General features: G+C 38.2%; 1 protein-coding gene across 7 annotated transcripts in view; it reads right to left on the minus strand.

The window, feature by feature from the left end:
• Nucleotides 1–24,648, minus strand: part of PKN2 (protein kinase N2) — a 130,886-nt gene that overhangs the window by 45,446 nt on the left and 60,792 nt on the right. For 6 of the 7 annotated variants that reach the window (XM_021090332.1, XM_021090335.1, XM_013997432.2 and 3 more), the window contains exons 3-6: nt 14,283–14,437; nt 6,370–6,487; nt 5,864–6,009; nt 5,564–5,777 (exon numbers count right to left, since the gene is read on the minus strand). In XM_021090332.1, the coding sequence (XP_020945991.1) occupies nt 5,564–5,777; nt 5,864–6,009; nt 6,370–6,487; nt 14,283–14,437 (633 nt within the window). Of the gene's footprint in view, nt 1–5,563; nt 5,778–5,863; nt 6,010–6,369; nt 6,488–14,282; nt 14,438–15,554; nt 15,585–24,648 lie in introns of all 7 variants that reach the window. The other variant, XM_021090338.1, reaches the window with a different exon arrangement.

Here is a 24,648-nt window from a genome sequence, read left to right on the forward strand (position 1 = left end):
AAAACACAGATAGAAGTAAAATACATTACAACAAGGATACAAAAGGGTGAAGTGGAAGAATCTGCAAATATTTCTTCATAAAATTCTTAACTGATTTAGAAGCAGAAGAGCATATTGAGATCACAGACGGTAGTAACTTCACTGTGCATCCTTGGTTCTCTGAAGGAAGCAACAAGCACACACATAGGCTCAACTGAAACACTGTCACAGGGCATGAAAGGGACCAAGAGAAGCATCTGCTCCATCAATTACTACACAGCACAGAAAATGAACCGAGGAAAAAGAGGAAATGCTGTTCAAACACCAAGAATGCAGAATTAAATACAGATCAAATAATAATATTAAAAGGACAGTTTTCTAAAGGGTAAAACAGAAACTTTTGAGGGTTGATATGTCAAAAGTTATCAAACTGTACACATCAAATACGTGCAGTTTATGTATATAAATTGAGCTAGTAAAACATTTAAGACCAACAGCTTCAAATAGATTTTCAGGTTAGATCAAAAGGAAAGAGACACCTATATGGTAACAAACTATTTCATGCAAAATAGAACTGTAAGGACAAACAGGTTGAAAACAAAAGGACAAATTTATTAGGTTACCTTAGGCATAAGAAAGATAGTATGGCTCTACTAGTCAGATAAAGTAAATTGTAAGTTTATTCTCAGAGATAAAAGGGAATTTTATAATGATAAAAGGGTCAGCTGTTGGGTAAGACATAAAACCAAATGTTGTCTGCTACTAATTAAAAATGAGACAAGACAGAGGAAAAAAAGGTAGGTAAAACTTGACAGAATTAAAGATGGTCTGCAACTGGCCCAACCATTTTGACACTTGGTTTCATAATGTTAAATTAAGAAAGCCAGGTTTTTGAAGAGATCTTGGCAGCTGAAACCAGAGAAATATGATTCATGTTTTGTGAAGAGGCTCATGGGAGCTTGCTGGTGGGAAGACTCCCCTTTGTAATGTGTGATGCTCATGAAAGCTCAAGCTTGTTTTAGTGTTTGCATCTTTGCCTCTGTGCCTCTGAAATGCCTCTGTACATCAATTAATGTTTGTCTTCAGGGAGAGAGACACTAAGCAACTTCAGGGACGCCATAAAGAATACACATATACACATTATGGGAGTCTCAGAAGGGGAGAAGAGGGAACATGGCAGAAGCAATCTATGAAGGAATAATGGCAGAAAACTTCCCAAATTTGATGAACTACATGAATCTACATATGTAGAGCTCAAAGAATCCAAGTAGAATAAATTCAAAAGAGATTACTATTCTGGGATGCATTATAATCAAATTGTGAAAAACCAAAAAGGGTAATCTTGAAAGTGCAAAAGAGAAGCAACTCAATACTTACAAAATATCCTCGGTAAGATTAAAAGTTGATTTTTCCTCAGAAACCATAAAGGCCAGAAGGGACTGGGATGATATTTTTTAAATGATGAAAGAAAAAAGCTTGTCAACCAGGAATTCTATATATGCAAAAAAAATGTCCTTCAAAAATGAAGAAATTAAGTCTCTTTTAGGCAGCATATAATTGGACAAAAATGAAGAACATGAGATTCCTAGATCAACAAAAGTTAAGGGAGTTTATCCCAGAAGAAATGCTAAAAATAAGTCATCCACTTTGAAATGAAAGGACACCACAGTAACTTGAAATCATAGAAAAAAGAACACTAGTAAAACTACACAGGTAAATAAAAAAGCCAGTATTGCTGTATTTTTGGTTTGTAACTCTTTCTTTCCTTTCTGATTTAAAAGATAAACACAAAACAGTAATTATAATCTAATATATAATACAATCTGCTAATGGGCGCACAATGTTTGAAGACATAATCCATGTCAACAAAAATATAAAGATGGGGGACTTCCTGATGTGGCGCAGTGTGGGTTAAGACTCCAACTGCGGTGGCTCTGGTCGCTGTGGAGGAACAGGTTTAATCCCCAGCCTGGTGCAGTGGGTTAAAGGATCTGGCATTGCTTGCAACTTGGATACAATCCCTGGCCCAGGTACTTCCATATGCTACGGGTAAGACCAATTTAAAAAAAAAGTATAGGGGCTGTGAAAAATCAGAAAATATAAATAAAAGCAGGTTAACTATAAAATATGTATATATTAGGAGGTATAGCTGTATAGGAGCAGTTTTTTGCAGGCTATTGAAGATAAGCTGGTATCAGTTTAAGCAAGATTGTTTTAAATTTAGGATGTTAGGAGTTCCCGTCGTGGCACAGTGGTTAACGAATCCGACTAGGAACCATGAGGTTGCGGGTTCGGTCCCTGGCCTTGCTCAGTGGGTTAACGATCCGGCGTTGCCATGAGCTGTGGTGTAGATTGCAGACGCGGCTCGGATCCCGCGTTGCTGTGGCTTTGGCGTAGGCCTGTGGCTACAGCTCGATTCGACCCCTAGCCTGGGAACCTCCATATGCCGCGGGAGCGGCCCAAGAAATAGCAAAAAGACAAAAAAAAAAAAAAAAAAAAAAAATTTAGGATGTTAACTAATCACCAGGGTTACCACTAAGAAAGCAATTAAAAAATATACAGAAAAAGAAACAAAGAGAGACTCAAAAAGGTAAACTAGAAAAATTCAACCAAACACAAAAGAAAGCAAAAGAATTCAGGAGAAAAAAGATTAAAATTTACAGAAAACAAATAGCAAAATGCTATTTTAGCAATGGCGTACCAAATAGCAAAATAGCTTACTTACTTAGAAGTAAGCCTTTTAATTGTAATAATAATGAATTTGGCTGGTGTTTCTCTCCTAGTTCCCAGGAGAGAGCTTCTAAACCTGTGTAATTTCCCCAGAAAGAGCAGTATCATGGCCGACTCCTCAGACCGCTGTGACCTGTGTTAACAAAGTGACCCGTGTTAGGCCCCTACAGTTCCAGGTCTGGGGCTGGCTACACCACAAAGACCAACTGCATGGGTAGAAAACTAGCGCTTTGAGCCACACATGAGCCTGACCTCCTGTCGTTCAGAAAGGGGTTGGCAGACTGGAGAGTGATTTCAATTGAATGGCCAGTGATTCATTCAATCACTCCTATGGAATAAAGCCACAAGAGAAAAAATGAATACTCACAGCTAAAGTGAGATTCCTGGCTGGGGACAGAAACTGCTGTACTGAGAGGATGATGCATGCTGAGAACAAGGAAACTTTATATGCGGTATCCTGCCAGATCTTTCCTCACGTGTCTCTTCTGACTGGTCCGAATTTGTAACTTTTATAGTGACACTGAAATTGTAAATTTAGAGCTTTCCTGAGTTCTGTGAGTTGTTCTATGGAACACTGAGTCTGAGGCAGGAGTGGGAACCCCCAAGCTTGCAGCTTATGTCTGAAGTGAGGGCCATCTTGTGGGGGACTATGCCATTACCCTATGAAATGTGACTTAACTGGGGAGTCAGCAACAGAACTGCAGTGCATCTTGTCAGTAATTTCCTTAAACATATATGGACTAAACTGTTAAAAGTTGAAAAGAGGTAGCGGCAGAATGGATTAAAAAAATAAATAACCAAAACCATTATCCAATTATATGCTGCCTAAAAATAGACTCATTTTAGACCCAAAGACACAAATCAATTGAAAGCAAAAGAACAGCAAAAGATATTCATTGCAAAAAATAACCAAAAGACAGTCAGGATGGCCAGATTAATATCAGACAAGATACTTATTTGATTTATTTATTTTGCCTTTTTAGGGCCACCCATGGCATATAGAGCTTCCCAGCCTAGGGGTCGAACTGGAGCTACAGCTGCTGGCCTACACCAAAGCCACAGCAACGCCAGATCCAAGTCCTGTCTGCAATCTACACCACAGCTCACAGCAACGCTGGATCCTTAACCCATTGAGCAAGGCCAGGGATTGAACCTGCATCCTCATGGATACTAGTCAGATTCATTTCCATGAGCTACAATGGGAACTCCTCAGACAAAATACTTTAAACCCAAAATTGTTACAACAAATAAATATTATATTTTTATAAAAGAGTCAATCCATTTAGAAGCTATAAAAATATAAACACATATGCACTTGACAACAGAGCCCAAAAAGTTATGAAGCAAAAATCCATGTAATTGAAAGGAGAAATAGGCAAGTCTATAAGAACAGCTGGAGACTTCACTCCCTCACTTTAAATAATGGACCTACTATGGGAGCTTCCGTCATGGCTCAGTGGAAACGAAATCTGACCAGCATCCATGAGGATGCAGATTCGATCCCTGGCCTTGTGTTAAGGATCCAGCATCCCCGTGACCTGTGGTGTAGGTCGAAGACACAGCTCGGATGTGGCATTGCTGTGGCTGTGGTGTAGGCCAGCAGCTGTAGCTCCAATTCGACCCCTAGCCTGGGAACCTCCATATGACAGAGGGGCGGCCCTAAAAAGACAAAAAAAAAAAAAAAAAAAAAAAAAAAAATCTACTAGGATGGCAATAACAATTTTTTTAAAAAAGCAAAGTAACAAGCATTAGTGAAGATGTGTAGAAATTGGAACTGTCATGCTTTGCTGTTAGAATGTAAAATGATACGGCCACTGTGGAAAAAAGTCTGATGGTTGGTCCCTCAAAAATATAAAGATAAAATTACCACAGGACCTAGTAATTATACATCTAGGTATATTCACAGAATAGTTGAAAACAGGTGTTCAAACAAAAACTGGCACACAAATATTCACAGAAACACTATGCACAACAGTCCAAAGGTGGAAACAACCGAATGTCCATCAACTGATGGACAGGTAAATAAAATCTGATACATACCCACACAACAGAATATTATTTAGCCAAATAAAGGAATCAAGTATTGATACATGTTACATTAAGAATGAACCTTGGAGTTCCCGTCGTGGCGCAGTGGTTAACGAATCCGACTAGGAACCATGAGGTTGCGGGTTCGGTCCCTGCCCTTGCTCAGTGGGTTGACGATCCGGAGTTGCCGTGAGCTGTGGTGTAGGTTGCAGACGCGGCTCGGATCCCGCGTTGCTGTGGCTCTGGCGTAGGCCGGTGGTTACAGCTTCGATTCAACCCCTAGCCTGGGAACCTCCATATGCCGCGGGAGCGGCCCAAGAAATAGCAACAACAACAACAACAAAAAAAAGACAAAAAGACAAAAAAAAAAAAAAAAAAAAAAAAAAGAATGAACCTTGAAAACAGCACACAAAATGAAAGAAGCCAGACACAGAACGCCACAAAATACATAATTTCATTCATAGGAAACACCTATAAGAGACAAATCTATAGAGAGATTGGAAGCCAAGCACGATTACCAGGGACTGAGGGAAAAGCAGCGTGGGGAGTGACAGCTTCACGGGTACTGGGCTCCTTCGGGGGTGGTGAAACACCCCGGAACTACGAGTGGTGACAGTTACACAGCAGTGCGGATATACTAAACGCCTCTCAAGTGCATGTTTTAAAATGGCTAAAATAATAAGTTTTGTTATGTACAGCTTACCACAACACTTAAAAAATCTGTGCACATATACTTTTATTCATTGATTAAACCAGAAGCAAATACAGATAAAAAAATCCACCAAAAAAAAAAAAAAACAAACTCAGGAGGACGTGTGCTACGCACCTGTTAGTGCTGCTGGTTTGGAGAGTGTACTGTACTGGTTCTGTGCAGATATCACACTCTGACGTGGACTCAGAGTTGGCGACGCAACGAGGGAGAGCTCCTCAATAATAACACTGCTTTTAGGGTGATTCTTGGGAAGCTCATTTAACCTTTGCTCTAATGAGTACTTTAAAAGGTCCAACTTCTGACTGGATTCATTAAATCTTGCTTGAGCCTTAAACAGGAAAGAGACAATGTTGTCACTGAAACAGTCATATACTTTGAATAATGTAGTAAGTTAAAATTTTTATTTAAAATTACTTCTGAAAGTGCTTTTCTGTCTGTCACTTTTCCTGAGCCAAGTAATTTCATTACGTTCTTTGCACCTTCTGCTACTGCAAACTCTATCCTAAAATGATGCCTTAATTCTTCCATTCGAAGTTCAAGAGGACTTATGACAGGTTTGGCTAGAGGGAGACAAAAAAACAAAAAAAAATAAAAAAAACAAAACTTAATTGAACCATCAACTTTCTAATATGTAATGATTAAAATTCAAGAAAAAGAAATGAAAACTTGTAACATTGACAGTCCCTGAAAGTCATAAACACTGAAGTAATTCTCAGTAGACACAATGTTAAAACACAGAACCTCTCATTTTAGCTACCGAACTCATAGATAAGAACTCAAGATTTAAAAAACACACACACACACAACATAATGCTTCCCCCTCCTTAATTTTGAACCACTGCTTCTTTCCTATATAAAGTGTATTTAGTACCATATATACCCCTAATAATAAGAATGACAATTTATCTCTGTTCCATCACCATTATCAAAAGCCAATTCATTGGTCTGGACTGCCTGAAGAATCTGCATTCGTATCACTTCTATTTTTGTCTTGCTGTCTTGGAGCAGTTGCTGAGCTGTGCCATGGAGTTTCCGATCCTATTAAAAATAAGTTTGAAAAGGTAAGCAGATAAACAGACAAATAAAACATTTTTATAACTTCTAAATAAGACCAAATGATATCAGCAAGTGAAAAACAGGGCCAAAAGAATACTGTAAGCACTATAATATATATACTTACAGATACATTTATTTTAAAAAGCCATCAAACTGATGACATGGTGATAACTAAGAAAAATAACTCCATCAGTTGAAAAGTTAGGGAGTAAATTACAGTGAATAAACTTCCCTCAAGTCTTGAGATGTCAGGAAAGGTCCTAAATTAAATGAAACAATGTTACTGTCCTACTTCCCAGTTTAGCTTCTGTAACACTGAATCACAAGACACTTCATGTTTCAGAAACTGTGGTGGGCAAAATAACACCTCATCCAAAGATGTCCATATCCTCATCTCTAAAACCTTGTGAATACGTTGCCTTACATGTCAAAGGAGAATTAAGACAGCAGATGGAATTAAGGGTGTTAATCACCTTAAACTACAGAGATTATCCTGGACTTTCCAGGTGGGCCAAAGGCTATAATCGCAAGGGTCCTTAAATGTAGAAAAGGAAGGCAGAAGAGGTCACATGAGAAGAACTGGAGCCACTGCTTTTGGCTTCAAAGACAGAGGAAGAGGGCCCTAAGCAAGAAATACGGGCAGGCTCTAGAAGCTGCAAAGAACAAGGAAACGAATTTTCTCCTACATCCTCCAAAATGTGAAATCCATTCCAGGCTTCTCAATTATAAAACTGTAACATAAGGAGTCCCCTGGTGGCTTAGCAGTTAAGGACTTGGCATTGTCACTGTGGTGGCTCAGGTTTGATCCCTGGCCCAGGAACTTCCACATGCCGCAGCTGTAGCCAAAAAGTAAACAAACTATAACATAATAAATTTGTGTTGTTTTAAGCCACTAAATTTATGAAAATTTATTACAGCAGCCACAGAAAACTACTACAGGAATTCTTCAAAAGTTTCATGAAACAAGTAACCGAAGTTAATGTAATCTTCTACTTATTTTAGTTGTCAAAGGCGTCAATCCACAAAAAAGGAAATAATAAGGAAAACTAAGCATCAAGTTAGGAAGCACTTATTTACAAGAAAGACCATTTTTTTTGCATATTATTTAAGCGCCTCTACTGTTTTCACTGAGGCAGTCAGTATTAATTTGGAAATAAAATAGCATACAGTCAAATCTATCTTTTCCAGGAGACTCAAAACTAGAACCGAGACAAGCATCAGAGGTGCAGCATCATTTCGACACGTCAAACGCACACACAACATACCATGACATTGAAGAAAGGGGAGGATGAAGATATGTGTGATGGGAGAGACAACAGAGCAAGGAAAAAAAAGTGAGCAGAAATATATCATGATAAACACCAAACTAGGTTACTATATAGTGGAGAAAAAGGCAGTTAGCAAATTTATGAATTTTTCTTTTCTCTCATCCTCCCAAGGTCAGTCATTTACGGAAGAACTTTGGTCAGATTTCATTCTTTATTAAATAAAATATTTAGATCTCACATTAAGGAGTTGGGCTTAGTTTACTACGTCCTTTAAATATCCATTTACAATATGAAGTGTGTAAATATACACACAATACTTTTTTTAAATTATGCTTTACGGATTCAAGCTTGAATTTGGTCTTTGTCTATGACTCATTATATGCACTTTTATGAACAGACCTATTTACTTTACAAATTTAAAATGAAAACACTTCTTAATTCTTCCTGCTATCCAATATTAGGAACATCAGACAAAGTGAAGATCTGAAATAAATTTTCTGTTTCTTTGAGACCAGATCAGAGTAAGAGGGAAAAAAAAACAGTGTTTCAAAACTCCTAATTTAATAGGACAAATAGGTTTCTTGAAGAAATTATATAAACAGGATACCACTCTAAAATACAGACCTTTTGTAAGCATTAAACTAAAATTATACACCTAGTACATGACTGGCATTAAATATTCTTTTAGAGGAATAAAAATAATGATTCTTACTTTAATGAAGTTTTAATATAAAAGTATAAATATTAAGTATTTATATAATACTATGCTTTTCAATTAAGCTACTTCCTATTTTGTTACTGTGTGAAAAGACAATAATTCTGTCATTTAACTTCTTTAGAAATATCTTTCTTAACTATTTCAATTCAACATGCAAAGAAAAGCATTTGCATTTCATTTTAAAAAGTGATTTTTTTTTCCACACAGATTTCTGGAAGATCTGCACAGATGTTTAAGCATGATAAAGGCTTTTAAAACTGACATTGGATGTGACCTATCAACGGTAATTTACAGTTACCACATGTCAATCTTATGCCTTCCACCACTCGATGAACTTTTATTGTCAGTTTTATGCATTCAGGCATTCAACATATTTCTTACTGAGAACCTCATATGTTCAAGGCAAGAGAAAAGGTAGATCCAAATATATGAAATGGTTTATATATTAGAGAAATACTTGCTTTTATGCTCCGACTTTTTTTTTTTTTTTGTCTTTTTGCCATTTATTGGGCTGCTCTCACGACATGTGGAGTTCCCAGACTAGGGGTCTAATCGGAGCTGTAGCCACCGGCCTACACTAGAGCCACGGCAACACGGGATCCGAGCCGCGTCTGCAACATACACCACGGCTCACGGCAATGCCGGATCTTTAACCCACTGAGCGAGGCCAGGGATCAAACCTGCAACCTCATGGTTCCTAGTCAGATTCATTAACCACTGTGCCACGACGGGAACTCCTTATGCTCTGACTTTGAGAGGATTTTTACACATATAGGTTGAACCAGATGAATATGCCAACATGTGACTGATTTTGAATTAAAAAAACAGCAATTTTATATGATTCACCTTAACAAAGTAATTAGCTATTAATAGTAATTAGCATTCTACATTCTACAAATGGTTATATTTCACATGTACAGTATTTTACAATTATAAATAAAAATAAAAGTTCCCATCGTGGCTCAGTGGTTAACGAATCCGACTAAGAACCATGAGGTTGTGGGTTCAATCCCTGGCCTTGCTCAGTGGGTTAAGGATCTGGTGTTGACGTGAGCTGTGGTGTAGGTTGCAGATGCGGCTTGGATACTGCGTTGCTGTGGCTGTGGCATAGGCTTGGCAGCTCTAGCTCTGATTAGACCCCTAGCCTGGGAACCTCCATATGCCGTGGGTGCGGCCCTGGAAAAGGCAAAAAGACAAAAACAAAATAAATAAATAATACATTTAATATTTTCAAATTAATTTTATGTTACAAAAATAACTTATTTTACAAGTCATAGTGCAATAATGGAACAGGTAAACTACACTATACAGACAGCTTGCGGAAATGAATAAACTGGAGTTCCCATGTGGTTCAACGGGTTGAAGATCCGGCACTGTCACTGTTATGGCTCTGGTTGCTGCTTTAATGTGGGGTCGATCCCTGGTCCAGGAACTTCTGCATGCCAGGGTGTGGCCAAAAATATAATTAAGTAAATAAACAAACAAGCCAATCATTACCTTTATTTTTCCACTACGTATTTATGGATTACTTTGCATGAGGTAAATGTTGTCACATCTAGTAAAAAATACAAAAGTTAATCAGGTAGAATGCTACCCTATAAAACTTAGAGTTTGAAGAATACAGATAATTATTGTATGTATCAAAATTTAAAAGTAGTCAAAGAAAAATTCAAAGGAAGATGATTATCAATTTTAGCTGAGGAATCCAGAAAAGGTTTTGTGAGCTGTTAATATAAATAAGATTGGAATGTGTCAAGTTTGGAAGATAAAGGAAAAGGAGGCCTGGATAGACAGGTACTTTCAAATGAGGGAAAGAAAAGTCTTAGAAACATTTTTAAAAAGAAAAAAAAAAAAAGTGCTCGAGGTTAAAAAGAACCCTGGATATTAATAAGTAGCTTGGTTTGTCATCTGAATCCATGAACAGGAATCATATCTTGAATATGTCTTATCAAACCCTCAGAGATTACTCTGAAAACCAAAGGTACTTAAGAGCCACGAGATTTACATTCTAATGTTGAAAATAAGCAATTGTGTAAATTATTACTTCAGGGAGTGGTAATGCAGTGAACAGGATTATTTTACACAGGATGACAACGAAGGGCTTGGTGAAGTGGTAGTTTTCTGAGCAGATTCTGTAATGAAGTGAGAAAGCCATCCAAGCGCTTGGGAGAAGATCTATCCAGGCAGAGACAGTGAATGCAAAGCTCCTGAGGTAAAAGTGGGCTTGCTCTGCCTGTTGGATAAAGAAGCCAATAAAGCTAGAGTATAATCAGAGAGTTTTAGAAAATAAGATGGGGGGTGGGCGGTAAATCGTGTGTGAATGTGCACAATCGCAGTTAAAAACTCTGGATTTTGTTCTAAAGTTGTTAGGAAGTCACTGGAGGATTTTGAACAAGAGTGTGAAAATATCTGATGTGCATTTTGAAAGGACACCTCTGGGTATATAACACGTTCTCGGGTAGTAATCTTATCACACAGAATCCCATAACCAGAGCTCTGAAGAGGACTGGACTGCCAAGCGGCATTAATCATGCCTATCCCTAAATCTGCTCCTCATGAACTCCCCATCGTCGTGAAGGACACCACCATTCATCAGTCTGTGCACATAACCAATCCAAGAATCATCTTCGATTCTTTCTTCTTCCTCATATCCAGAGACCACATATTTATTCTGCCAAAACTGCCTGATTCTGTCTTCTTTGCTTTCATTGCTGTTACAAGAGGCAGGAAGCACGTTTACCCTGGACCACTACAAAAGCCTACTGAAGCCTGCTCCTGTAGACTTGACCCTCTCTCACTAATTCTTCGAGTCTGAGGAAAATGGATGTGAACTTTCTAAACTTCAATCTGATCATGTATTTTCTCTGCTAAAAGTCTTTCAGTAAAGCCATATAGCTTATACGATATCTGGGCTTATATCTCAATGGTTACTATCAGAAGTGCATCCTACCTGCCTACCCTCAGGTATGCCAGATACAAAACTCAGCAAAAGCTTCTGCTGTAGCCACAAGCAGGCACTTCCATACCTTAGAGCAAGCCTCTTCATTCCACAGTTCCTTACCCGGCATCTCTGTGTTTACCCATATCACCAACTCTACAAAGGAATTCCTTCTCTCTCTCTTTTTTTTTTTTTTTTTTTTTTTGTCTTTTCTAGGGCCGCACCTGCAGCATATGGAGGTTCCCAGGCTAGGGGTCTAATCAGGGCTGTAGCTGCCGGCCTACACCAGAGGCACAGCAACGTGGGATCCAAGCCGCATTGGTGACCTACACCACAGCTCATGGCAACGCCAGATCCTTAACCCACTGAGCAAGGCCAGGGATCAAACCTGCAACCTCATGGTTCCTAGCTGGATTCGTTAACTACTGAGCTATGACGGGAACTCCAATAATTCCTTCTTAAACTCCAAATCATCCTTCAGATCTTACATTAAGACTTCAATTATTTCTTCTGGCAGTTAAGTGATTCTTCTCCACTGTGCTTCTTAAGTAACTTGCACACATCAATATTATATATTTTTATTATTTACATGTGAGATCTGCTTTTTAGACAGTGGGTTTCTTGAAAGCAAGATGTTATGTGAGTACCTACTACATATGAGGCACCATCTTTATTATATTCATACTTCAGAACCCAGCATAATAGTTATCAAACTGTTAAGTCCTTAATAAATAAATATCCCCCCTAACTTCAATTTACAATTTTCCTTCGTCTCCTAAAAATACACTTTGTCCCTTTGAAAGGTTTAAAGATGAGAGACTGTGTCTGGTAATATGCTTGGACCTCCACTTGACCCTTCTCAAGTTAATGAATCTCCAAATTTAAAATAAAAGGCTACTGTAAATCATCTATTTGTTTTAGCAGGCTCCTTACAGCCCTGTTCATTTTGGACCTGTGGTTATTCTAAGGCATCTGATTTACTTTTAATACATCCATAAACCTGTTAAATTTGGGGAGGGAGACTGGTTAGAGACCAGTTTAAGAATATGGTGAAACTTAAGGCCCTCTTATTTATCTGTCTATTAACACGCACATTCATTTTGCCTGTAACTTCAAAGGGTTCACGAACCTCTCAATCTAATCCATCAATTCTAGGTTAAAAACCTTGCTCTAGAGGGTGTTTTAATTTTAAAACACTTGGCATAATGTGATGCATTCACAATTCCAAGAACACAGCATCCGCCTTAGAAAAAGAAAAAACTCCAGAATAACATTTGATACAAATTAAACAAGTAAAAAAACCCCTAGGAGTCCCCAATGAGGCGCAGCAGAAACAAACCCGACTAGGATCCACGTGGATGCGGGTCCAATCCTTGGCCTCGCTCCGTGGGTCAAGGATCCAGCATTGCCATGAGCTGTGGTGCAGGTTGCAGACACAGCTCGGATCCCATGTTGCTGTGGCTGTGATGTAGGCCGGCAGCTGTAGCTCTGATTCAACCCCTAGCCTGGGAACTTCTATTTGCTGCAGGTGCAGCCCTAAAAAAACAAGCAACAAAAACCAAAACCCACCTCTACCATGCCAGAATAAATGCTCAAAGTTAGGGAGGCAGAATACCATCAAGGATCATGCCATGTATATAATACATCAAGCAGGAACAAATACATGTCTCTAGAAATAATTTGGAAATTCTTTTGAAATATGGCATACAATCCAACTAGTTCTTATAACTAAGCTTAAACATATTATTTATAACATACACATATTTGCCTCTTTGCAGCATCTTCACCAATTTCATTTGGGTGAGTAGGCAGGATACCTGGCTCCAAGGATTCCCACTGTTCCCTTCCCTCCACCCCGTTCCAAATTCTTCCTGAACTAAAAAAAAAAATCTTTTATTCTGAAATCATTTAGGAAATGTCTATTATTACACGGAAGAAACTGATCTGCAGAGACAAAAATCTTTAAGATAAGCGATTGAAAGTAGAAGGTAGATTTTTATAATAAATCCACCTCTCCAAGACTTTTAGAAATTATGAAACTATTGAACCTTAGTTTGGAAAGAACCTTATCTGACTCGAGTTTAGTCATTCCTACCACTTTTTCTCCCATGTTATACCTCAGGACAAGGATACTGCCCCATGAGTAACAACTGCTCCCATAACAGTGATTTTCAATTAGGAGTTACACGCCCACATGCGATCCCCCAGGAACCAAAGATATCATCCCAACAGTCACCAGTGATAGAACCGCATCTCTTCTCATTCGTCCTTTCTTAAAGACCTGCATGTGGTGACGGAAAACTCACCAGAGCCCACATGTTTTAAAACAAGTTTGTTGTTTTGGAATAATTCTAGATGTATAGAAAAGTTACAAACATGGAGAGCTCAGACAATTTTACCCATCAATTTTTTCATTGATTGGTCTTGGTAGAAATAAGCAATTTTTAAAATTTACTTTAGAAATCTTTTATTTTCAACTTGTGTTATTGCCAATACTTAGAAATTTGGAGGCTAGAATGGCCTCAGAAATCACAATACAGTGCTTCAACAGCAAAATCACCAAAAAACACAAAAACACAAAGAATGCAGTCCTAAACAGACCGTGAAAAGGTACTTGTTCACAGTGGAAGAGAGCACACCCGAAGACGGTCCTCTTCCTCCTCGGCTTGAACACCTGCATCGGATGACTCAGATTTTTACCAACTGCGCACTGCCCACGACTGGCTGTGACAGTGCCATTGAGCACTATGCTGAGTTTCAAATCAACACCAGCAGGCAGGCTAACTTACAAACGCGGAATCTGTGGGTAATGGCGACTGACTCTACACACCGACACCGATTTACTGTACTTACCTTAGAAGATCCATTTGAATACATCTGTATCATGTTCTCCGCACCCTGCTTTACTTTAAGTTCTATATCCAGTTGTTTTTGTAAGGCCATCAGTCTATTATTGCTGGTGGAACAACGGGGGTCACTACTGGGAGTATCTGGAGTCCTTGGACAATCTGTAAATGAAACGGCAGATTAAAAATTATTTACTAAGCTGCTGCTTAAGATTGGCAGCTGATATTTTCAAAAAAATAAAGAATTATAAGGTTTGAGACAAACTTGAAGTCACTTAAATGGAATCACCTTATGCGTACAGATAACACGAGAGCTCAAGACACGAAAACATGCAAGGAGAACTGCAGGACCACCTGATAGAGACGCCATAAAAGTGACGACACTGAGTCTAAAACTGAGTTGGGGAGTTCCCGTTGTGGCGCAGTGGAAACGAATCCGACTAGTATCCATGAGGTTGCAGGTTCAATCCCTGCCTCGCTCAGTGGGTTAAGGATCCAGTGTTGCCATGAGCTTTGGTGTAGGTCGCAGACACGGATTGGATCCCGAGCTGCTGTGGCTGTGGTGTAGGCCAGCAGCTGTGGCTCTGATTTGACGCCTAGCCTGGGAACCTCCATGTGCCACATGTACGGCCCCAAAAGGCAAAAAAATAAATAAAAAATAAAAGACGAAACTGAGTTAGATCACTGCCCAAAATTTTTCCAACACTAATTACTTTAAAATTAAATCAAATCAACTTGACTAGTCTATTCAACAATTAAACTAAATTCCCTACCTATTAGCTGATGTGTTAGAGATGAAAGCATACTCTAACATTACACAAATTCTACTAAAGTAATTCTCTGTAAATAGGACAAAGGGTACTTCAAATACAATGCCAGCATTAATTCATAGTAACCTAAATGTATGCATAAAAGCCTTAACAATTTATTTTCTACTATGATGACAGGGGCTGTAGGAAGGCTAAAAATTCAAGTCCACTGCTTCTCATAAAACATACTGTGGTGCTTCTATTTTGGGAAAAAACAAAAACAAAACCAAAAAGCTCCAAATAAAACATTTAATCATTTCAACAATCTATTATTATTGTTGAAATACTTCTAATAATTCTACCATCTATCTAAAATTCTTCATATTCAAATTCATTATTTTATGTTTTATCCACACCAGGTCCCTTACTTATTAAAAAAAAAAAAAAAAAGAAGATTAGGGTACTAGAGCTGAATTAGTTATAAGTAACTTGGAAATTACCAGAAATTGCCTAAATTGCAAGGCACTTAACTTTTGTGCTTCAGGGTCCCCTTCTCTCATCTGCAATAAAAAAATGAAATGACTAACCAATTTTAATTAATATGTTTTATATTTGGTTTTATATTTCTTTTAAAAAATTACTAGTTCAAAAACATTTAAATATAATTTGTTAATTTACTTAGACATACAGTTGCTATGCGAGATACTTACATAAAATAATACCATTTTATCATTTACATACACTTTATAAAGTGTAAGTCCTGATCTAAGTGCTTTATTGACTCATTAATCTCACGACATGAGTATCACGCCTTATTACAGAAGAGAAAATTAGGGTACAGGGAGGTTAAGAAGCTTGCCCAAGGTCATACAGCTGGTAAGTCAGTTCTGTTCCAAAGTCTAGCTTAATAATGGCTGTGCCATGCTGCCTGTGCCATTTACAGGCCTTGTAAACAGCCACACTAGACTGTGCATGTGCGTGTACCCTCACATATATGGCGGTATAATTACACACACGCAAATATGTGTATGCACACATATTAAGTCTTAAAATAACCTTTGAACAGATATTATCTACTTTCACACATCAGGAAATAGGTAAAGCTACACAGCTATTAACTAGGATTCATGTTCAAAACACGTTTCTATTGTAACAAATTCCTCAAATTACAAATGAGCTTCTAGAAAGGCTGATTGTTGTAAAAGTGACATATTCTTATAGAAAACTGATATAAATGGGAGATACATTTTCAATCACGCACACAAAAGAACTACTTGATGCATTGCTCTGGAGAGAATATCTGCCCCCCACAATTCTCATGATGAAGCTCTAATGTGTGGGTACTTGGACGTGAGGCCTTTGGAAGGTAATTAGGTTGCAGGGCGAGGCCGTGGTGAGAAGCCGCTGTCTGCGAGCCAGCAGGAGGGCAAATCACCAGGACTGTGACCGCGCGGCACCTGGATTTCAGAGTCTGCGGCCTCCAGAACTAGGAGAAATAAATCTCTGTTGTTTGGGCCAGCCAGCCTATGGTGTTTTGTTAAAGCAGCCTAAGCTAGGACATACAGATATTTACACACACACACACACAGACACTACAGTGGTCGTGCCTGGGTTTGAATCTCAGTTTCTGCACTTAACCAGTACCAACCATGTGACACGGAATGATTTACTCAGCAGTTCAGTGCTGCATTCCCCTCGGTTGATAAATAGAGGAAGTAGCATCTACCCCACTGGATTATTGTGATTAAATATGAGTAAAAAGCTTAGAAAGGGCACGCTGCACAGTAAATATTCAATAAACATTAACTAGCAGTGGTCACGGCACAAGTGCCAAGGTCTCCGTTGAGCCCACAGGTGGACTGCACATTACAGCAGAGACTAAAACGTGTACTCAGACCTGTGAGCAGCTTGGTTTTCCAACCCCCTCCTTCCTGATTTTTTTTTTTTTAAACAAATGACACAACATTCTTGGGGGAAACTGATCACACAAAATTTGATATATAAAGTTAATTTATAGCAAGCACATTTTAAAAGCAGGCCTTCAGTTGAGAAAGTATGGAAATGTGTTGTCTGCAAAACACTTGATGGTGTTGAGCCTAGGATGCGAAAAAGAAAAGATTCTTGCCTAAACATTTAAACAACTGCCTACGAAAGAAGTCGTCCATTTATTATCTTCTCATGGGGAAAAGAATTAGAGCCACGGGGTAAAGGTGAGATCAAAATTTTCATCATAGGATAAAGAGGAATTCCTTACATTTTGAGTTATCTAACAGTAAACTGGTTTGCCTTAAAATGTAATAAAATGCCTCCTCTCTGGAGGCGTTGACACAGACACTAGATTACAATCTGTTAAAGACACGTATTAGAAATTCTTGCACATCAAAGCAGGTTTTCTAAGACACTGAAGTAGCCATCGATTCTATCAGTCTATGACAGAATCATATTACACTACGATATTATAGTATTACAATAATACTGTAATATTGTAATATCTAACACTTTTCATGGAAAAGTATGTCCTCAGTTTTAATTAGAATTTTAAGAACATAAGAAATAATGATTAAGAGTCTGGGCTCTTGAGGTCAGAATACCTGGGTTAATATCCTGTGACTGTTACTTACTGGTGTGTGGTTTTGATGTGGTTTTGATCAAGTACTTAATATCTCTGTGTTGAAGTTATCTAACCACAAATTTGGGGATTACTGTGACGATAAAGCCTGTATAGTGTTTATGCCAAAGTGTAGGGCTCAATAAAATTACACATCAGAACTCTGTTAAGCAGCTGTTATTTCTACCATCTAATCTTCAACTCACAAAGGTTTGTAACATAATCTCACTTAACAAATTTAAAAAAGCAAACTCGGGGAAGTTAAGTAATTTGCAAAAATCACAAAAATATGCCAAACCAGAAATTTAACTTTAGATATGTCTTGTTTTAAAAGCCCACTTTTTACTTATTTAGAAATCAGAGAAACACTTTGCTGTCTTCCTTAGAGCTCACCTATTATCCCTTTTAGCCTGCTACTTTACTTTTCTCTAGTTTTGTCTTTTTTAAAATATATGTATTTTTATATAATTTTTAAAAGGTTACGTTTCATTTACAGTTATTACAAAATATTGGCTCATTCCCTGTGCTGCATGGTAAGGATGTAAGGCTATAGCACTCCCAAGAGTGCACAGCATCCACATCCCAACATCTAGGTTGCCCTCCCCCCATCCCACTAGAGAGAACCACTAGTTTGTTCTGTGAGTCTGCTTCTTTTATGTCATATTTACTAGTTTTTCGTATTTTTAAGATTCCACATATAAGCAATATTATTTATTGCTTTTAGTATTTATCTTTCTCTGACGTATTTCACTTAGCTTAATGCTCTCCAAGTCCATTTATGTTGCTGCTTATGGCAAAACTTTCATCCATTTTATGGCTGAGTAGTATTCCATTGGATACGAATTACCATAGCTCCCTCATCCATTCATCTGTGGATGGGCAAAAGTGCTTCTGTGTCTTGGCAACTATAGAGAATGCTGCTACGAACACTGGGGTGCATGCATCTTTTTCAATTGGCGGGGATTTTTGGATATATATACCCAAGAGTGGAATTCCTGGGTCAGAGTTCTTTTAGTTTTTAAGAAACATCCATATACTGTTATTTCCACAATGGCTGCATCAGTTTACACTCCCACTAACAGTATATGAGGGCTCCCTTTTATCAACATTTGTTATTTGTAGACTTTCTGATGACATCATTCTGAGGTGTGATACCTCGCTGTGGTTTTGATGTATACTGAGCATCTTTTCATGTGTCTACTGGTCATCTACATTTCCTCTTTGATAAAATATCTATTGAGTTCTTTTGACCGTTTAAAAAAATTTTTTTAACGTTGAGTTGTATGAGCTGTTTACGTATGTTGGATATTAATCCCTTGCATTTACAAATATTTTCTCCCCTCAGTAGGTTGTCTTTCTGTTTCATCAATTGTTTCTTTTGCAGTGCAAAACCTTTTAATTATGTCCTATTTATTTATTTTTTGATTTTAATTTTTTCCTATTTGTTCATTTTTGATTTCTTTTACATTAGGAGAGGAATCTATCTATCTATCTATCTATCTATCTATCTATATATATATATTGCTAGCAATTAAGGATTCTGGAGGCTGCAGAGTGGTCTGAAAAAATATACTGCTTTGATTTATTTCTTCAAAGAGTGTTCTGCCTATGTTTTCCTCTAGGAGTTTTAAGGTTTATGGTCTTACATTTAAGTCTTTAATCCATTTTGAGTATATTTTTATACATGGTCTGTTAGAGAATATTCTAATTTCATTCATTTACAAGTAGCTGTCCACCACTTACTGAACGAACTGTCTTTTCTCCAATTATAATCTTGCACCCTTTGTCACAGATTAACTGACCATAGTGTGTGGGTTTATTTCTGGGCTTTCTCTCATGTTCCTTTGATCTATGTGTCTGTTTTGGTACCACTACCATACTGTTTGGATGCTTTGTAGCATTCTGAAGTCAGGTAGCTTGATCCCTCCAGCATTGCTCTGTCTCAAGATTGCTTTGGCTATTTGGGTCTTTTGTGCTTCCACGTAAAATTTTAAATATCTGTTCTAGCTCTGTGGAAAATGTCATTGGTATTTTGATGGGAATTGCACTGAATCTATAGATTGCCTTGGGTAGTATGGTCATTTTAACAATATTGCTTCTTCCAATCCAAGAACACGGTACATCTTTCCATCTGTTTGTGTCGTCTTCAATTTCTTTCATCAGCATCTTGCAGAATAGATTTTTTGCCTCTGTAGGCAGGTTTATTCTTAGGTATTTTAATCTTTTTGATGCAGTGGTAAATGGGATTATTTCCTTAATTTCTCTTTCCAATATTTGATTTAGTGTATAGAAATGCAACAGATTTCTGGAGTTCCCTTCATGGCTCATTGGTTAATGAACCTAACTATTATCTATGAGGACATGGATTTGATCCCTGGTCTTGCTCAGTTGGTTAAGGATATGGTGTTGCCATGAGCTGTGGTGTAGGTCACGGCTACAGCTCAGATTGGACTCCTAGCCTGGGAACCTCTATATGCCACGGTGTGGCCCCAAAAAAGGCAAAAAGAAAGAAATGCAACAAATTTCTATATATTAATTTTGTATTTTGCAACTTTATCAAATTCATTGATGTGTTCTAGTAGTTTTCTGATGATGTCTTTTTTACTGTCTTTTTGCCTAGGGGTCCCAGGCTAGGGGTCGAATCGGGGCTGTAGCCGCCAGCCTGCACCAGAGCCACAGCAATGCCGGATCCAAACCACATCTGTGACCTACACCATAGCTCAAGGCAACGCTGGATCCTTAACCCAGTGAGCGAGGCCAGGGATGGAACCCATAACCTCATGGTTCCTAGTTGGATTCGTTAACCACTGAGCCATGACGGGAACTCCCTGATGGCGTCATTAAGATTTTCTACGTATAGCAGCATGTCATTGGCAAACAGTGACAGTTTTACTTCTTTTTCAATTAGATTCCTTTTCTTTTTTTCCTGATTGCTGTGGTTAGGATTTCCAAAACTATGTTGAATAAAAGTGGCAAGAGGTGGCATCCTTGTCTTGTTTCTGATCTTAGAGGAAACACTTTCAGCTTTTCATCACTGAGTAAGGTGACAGGTTATGGGTTTGTCATGTATGGCCTTTATTATATTGAGGTATATTTGATCTACACCCATTTTCTGGAGAGTTTTAATCATAAATGGATGATGACCTTTATCAAAAGCTTTTTCCTACATCTATTGAGATAATCATTTTGTTTTATTATTTTTTTATTAATGTGGTGTATCATACTGATTGATTTACAGATATTGAAAAAACTGGGAAAAATTCCATTTGATCATGGTGTATGATTCTTTTTTTTTTTTTTTTAGGGCTGCATCCATGGCATATGGAAGTTCCCAGGCTAGGGGATCGAATTGGAGCTAGGAGCTTCAGCTACAACATGGGATCTGAGCCATGTCTGCGACCTACACCACAGCTCACAGCAACTCCAGATCCTTAACCCACTGAGCGATCAAACCCACATTCTCATGGATATTAGGTGGGTTCATTAACTGCTAAGCCACAACTGGAACTCCAAGGTGTATGATTTTTTTTAATGTATTATTGGATTTGGTTTGCTAGTATGTTGTTGAGGATTTTTCATCTACTGTTCATTAGTGAAACTGGCCTGTGTTTTTTTTTTTTTTTCTTTCTTTTTTTTTTCTTTTCCCACTGTACAGCAAGGGGATCAAGCTATCCTTACATGTATACATTACAATTACAGTTTTTCCCCACCCTTTCTTCTGTTGCAACATGAGTATCTAGACATAGTTCTCAATGCTATTCAGCAGGATCTCCTTGTAAATCTATTCTAAGTTGTGTCTGATAAGCCCAAGCTCCCGATCCCTCCTGCTCCCTCCCCCTCCCATCAGGCAGCCACAAGTCTTTTCTCCAAGTCCATGATTTTCTTTTCGGAGGAGATGTTCATTTGTGCTGGATATCAGATTCCAGCTATAAGTGATATCATGTGGTCTTTGTCTTTCTGGCTCATTTCACTCAGGATGAGATTCTCTAGTTCCATCCATGTTGCTGCAAATGGCATTATGTCATTCTTTTTTATGGCTGAGTAGTATTCCATTGTGTATATACACCACATCTTCCGAATCCAATCATCTGTCGATGGACATTTGGGTTGTTTCCATGTCCTGGCTATTGTGAATAGTGCTGCAATGAACATGCGGGTGCATGTGTCTCTTTTTTTTTTTTTTTTTTTTTTGTCTTTTTGTCTTTTTTGTTGTTGTTGTTGTTGTTGTTGCTATTTCTTGGGCCGCTCCCGCAGCATATGGAGGTTCCCAGGCTAGGGGTGGAATTGGAGCTGTAGCCACCGGCCTACGCCAGAGGCACAGCAACGCGGGATCCGAGCCACGGGATCCGAGCCACGTCTGCAACCTACACCACAGCTCACGGCAACGCCGCATCGTTAACCCACTGAGCAAGGGCAGGGACCAAACCCACAACCTCATGGTTCCTAGTCGGATTCGTTAACCACTGCGCCACTACGGGAACTCCATGTGTCTCTTTTAAGTAGAGTTTTGTCCGGATAGATGCCCAAGAGTGGGATTGTGGGGTCATATGGAAGTTCTATGTATAGATTTCTAAGGTATCTCCAAACTGTTCTCCATAGTGGCTGTACCAGTTGACATTCCCACCAACAGTGCAGGAGGGTTCCCTTTTCTCCACAGCCCCTCCAGCACTTGTTATTTGTGGACTTATGAATGATGGCCATTCTGACTGGTGTGAGGTGGTGTCTCATGGTAGTTTTGATTTGCATTTCTCTTATAATCAGCGATGTTGAGCATTTTTTCATGTGTTTGCTGGCCATCTGTATATCTTCTTTGGAGAAATGTCTATTCAGGTCTTTTGCCCATTTTTCCATTGGTTGATTGGCTTTTTTGCTGTTGGGTTGTATAAGTTGTTTATATATTCTAGAGATTAAGCCCTTGTCCATTACATCATTTGAAACTATTTTCTCCCATTCTGAAAGTTGTCTTTTTGGTTTCTTTTTGGTTTCCTTTGCTGTGCAAAAGCTTGTCAGTTTGATGAGGTCCCATGGGTTTATTTTTGCTCTAATTTCTATTGCTTTGGGAGATGTTTTTCTTTTTCTGTGAGTTTGGGAGTATTCTTTTCTCTGCAATTTCTGGGAATAGCTTCAGAAGGATAGGTGTTAACTCTTCTCTAAATGTTCAGGAGAATTCACTTGTGAGCCCATATGGTTGTGAACTTTTGTTTGCTGGAGGTATTTTAATTACTGGTTCAATTTCAGTACTGGTAATTGGTCTATTCATTTTTCTATTTCTTCCTGGTTCAGACTTGGGAGATTGTACCTTTCTAAGAATCTGCCCAGTTCTCGGTTTTATTTCTTATAGGTTATGGTAAGTTACAGTACTTTATAAAGCATGGTTGCCAGTGTATCTATTAAACACTTTTCTTCAAAGTAAAATATATTTCAAAACAGGGGTAACCAGAAATCCCCTTTAATATTCTTTTCATGTTAAAAAAAAAAGGCAATTAAAAAACTGTGTAAGATGAAATTATTCTTCCACATTGAGAACCACCTTTAAATTATAAAAGCAAATGATACATCTACTCTAAAACACATAATTTGCTACTAAAAAACTAAAAACAAAAAACTATATCCCATGCTTACAACTAATGACAAATCGGGAGTTCCCATCATGGCGCAGTGGTTAACGAATCCGACTAGGAACCATGAGGTTGCGGGTTCGATCCCTGGCCTCGCTCAGTGGGTTAAGGATCCGGCGTTGCCATGAGCTGTGTGTGGTGTAGGTCGCAGACATGGCTTCGATCCCCCATTGCTGTGGCTCTGGCGAAGGCCGGTGGCTACAGCTCCGATTCAACCCCTAGCCTGGGAACCTCCATATGCTGCGGGAGCGGCCCTAGAAAAGGCAAAAAGACAAAATAAATAAATAAATAAATAAATAAAAAAGACTAATGACAAATCTCTATTTGCAGCATCTATTGCTATCATTACCAAATCAGCTTTGGGCAGCGGGTAGGGTAAGGGCGGCATTGCAAGAACTGCTCATGCTTCCAAACTTCTAACCATTACCGTACAACATAAAATTCATGTCATACAAATTCAATAAAAATGCTTTAATATAATATTTACATATTAGATCAAAGAGGTCCCAAAAAAACCCTGCCTTCATAACTAGGCATTAGAGACCTTATGCCGACTAGCTCTAAGCTAACTTTGCATTACTATTTTTCTCTCAAATTTTAAGTTATGTTAAAAAAGTTTTTTAATCTTTCTATCTCTGAAAAACACAATGTACCTGCCTTCTTACATACTACTGTTAACTCAGGCATTACCTTCTCCAGGAAACCTTCTCTAGCCATCCCACAATCTGGTAAGGCATCCTTTCCAACATGTCTTCAAAGCATATTCTCCCTCTGTTGAAATCTGTAATATACACTATTATAATGACCAACTTTATGTATCTGTTTTCCCTCTAATAATAATATGTACCTTGATGGCTGGAACTTTTTCTTAACTATTTTAATGGATGAGTTTAACAGCAGATTAGATATAAAAAACCCAGCAGATGAGGACTGAAAAACAATTAAGTTTAGAAAGAGCAGAAGGAGAAAACATCAGAAAAGGAGACGTTAAGAGACAGAAGACAAAATTTTTAGAATTTATGAAAGACATCAATCCACAGATTTCAAGACACCTGATCAACTTCACCCAGAAATATACAGAAAGAAAGAAAAAAAATACACTTGGAACTAGTAGTTAAGTGAGTCCTGGAGATCTAATGTACAGCATAGTAATTATTGAAAAAATACTGTAAACTTCAAAGGTGCTAAGTTAAGAGACCAGATCATAAGTGTTCCCACCACAAAACAGAAATGACAGCCATGTGACAGAGGTATCAGCCAATGCTACGGTGATAACCATGCTGCAATATAAAATGTCTCAAACCAACAAGATGCACCCTTAAACTTATATGATGTTATGTGTCAATTATTTTAATAAAAATAATCTCAAAAATTTTACTTATCAAACCTTTTGTGATG

The sequence above is a fragment of the Sus scrofa genome, chromosome 4 (assembly GCF_000003025.6).
Source record: "Sus scrofa isolate TJ Tabasco breed Duroc chromosome 4, Sscrofa11.1, whole genome shotgun sequence".
Classification (NCBI taxonomy): Eukaryota; Metazoa; Chordata; class Mammalia; order Artiodactyla; family Suidae; genus Sus; species Sus scrofa.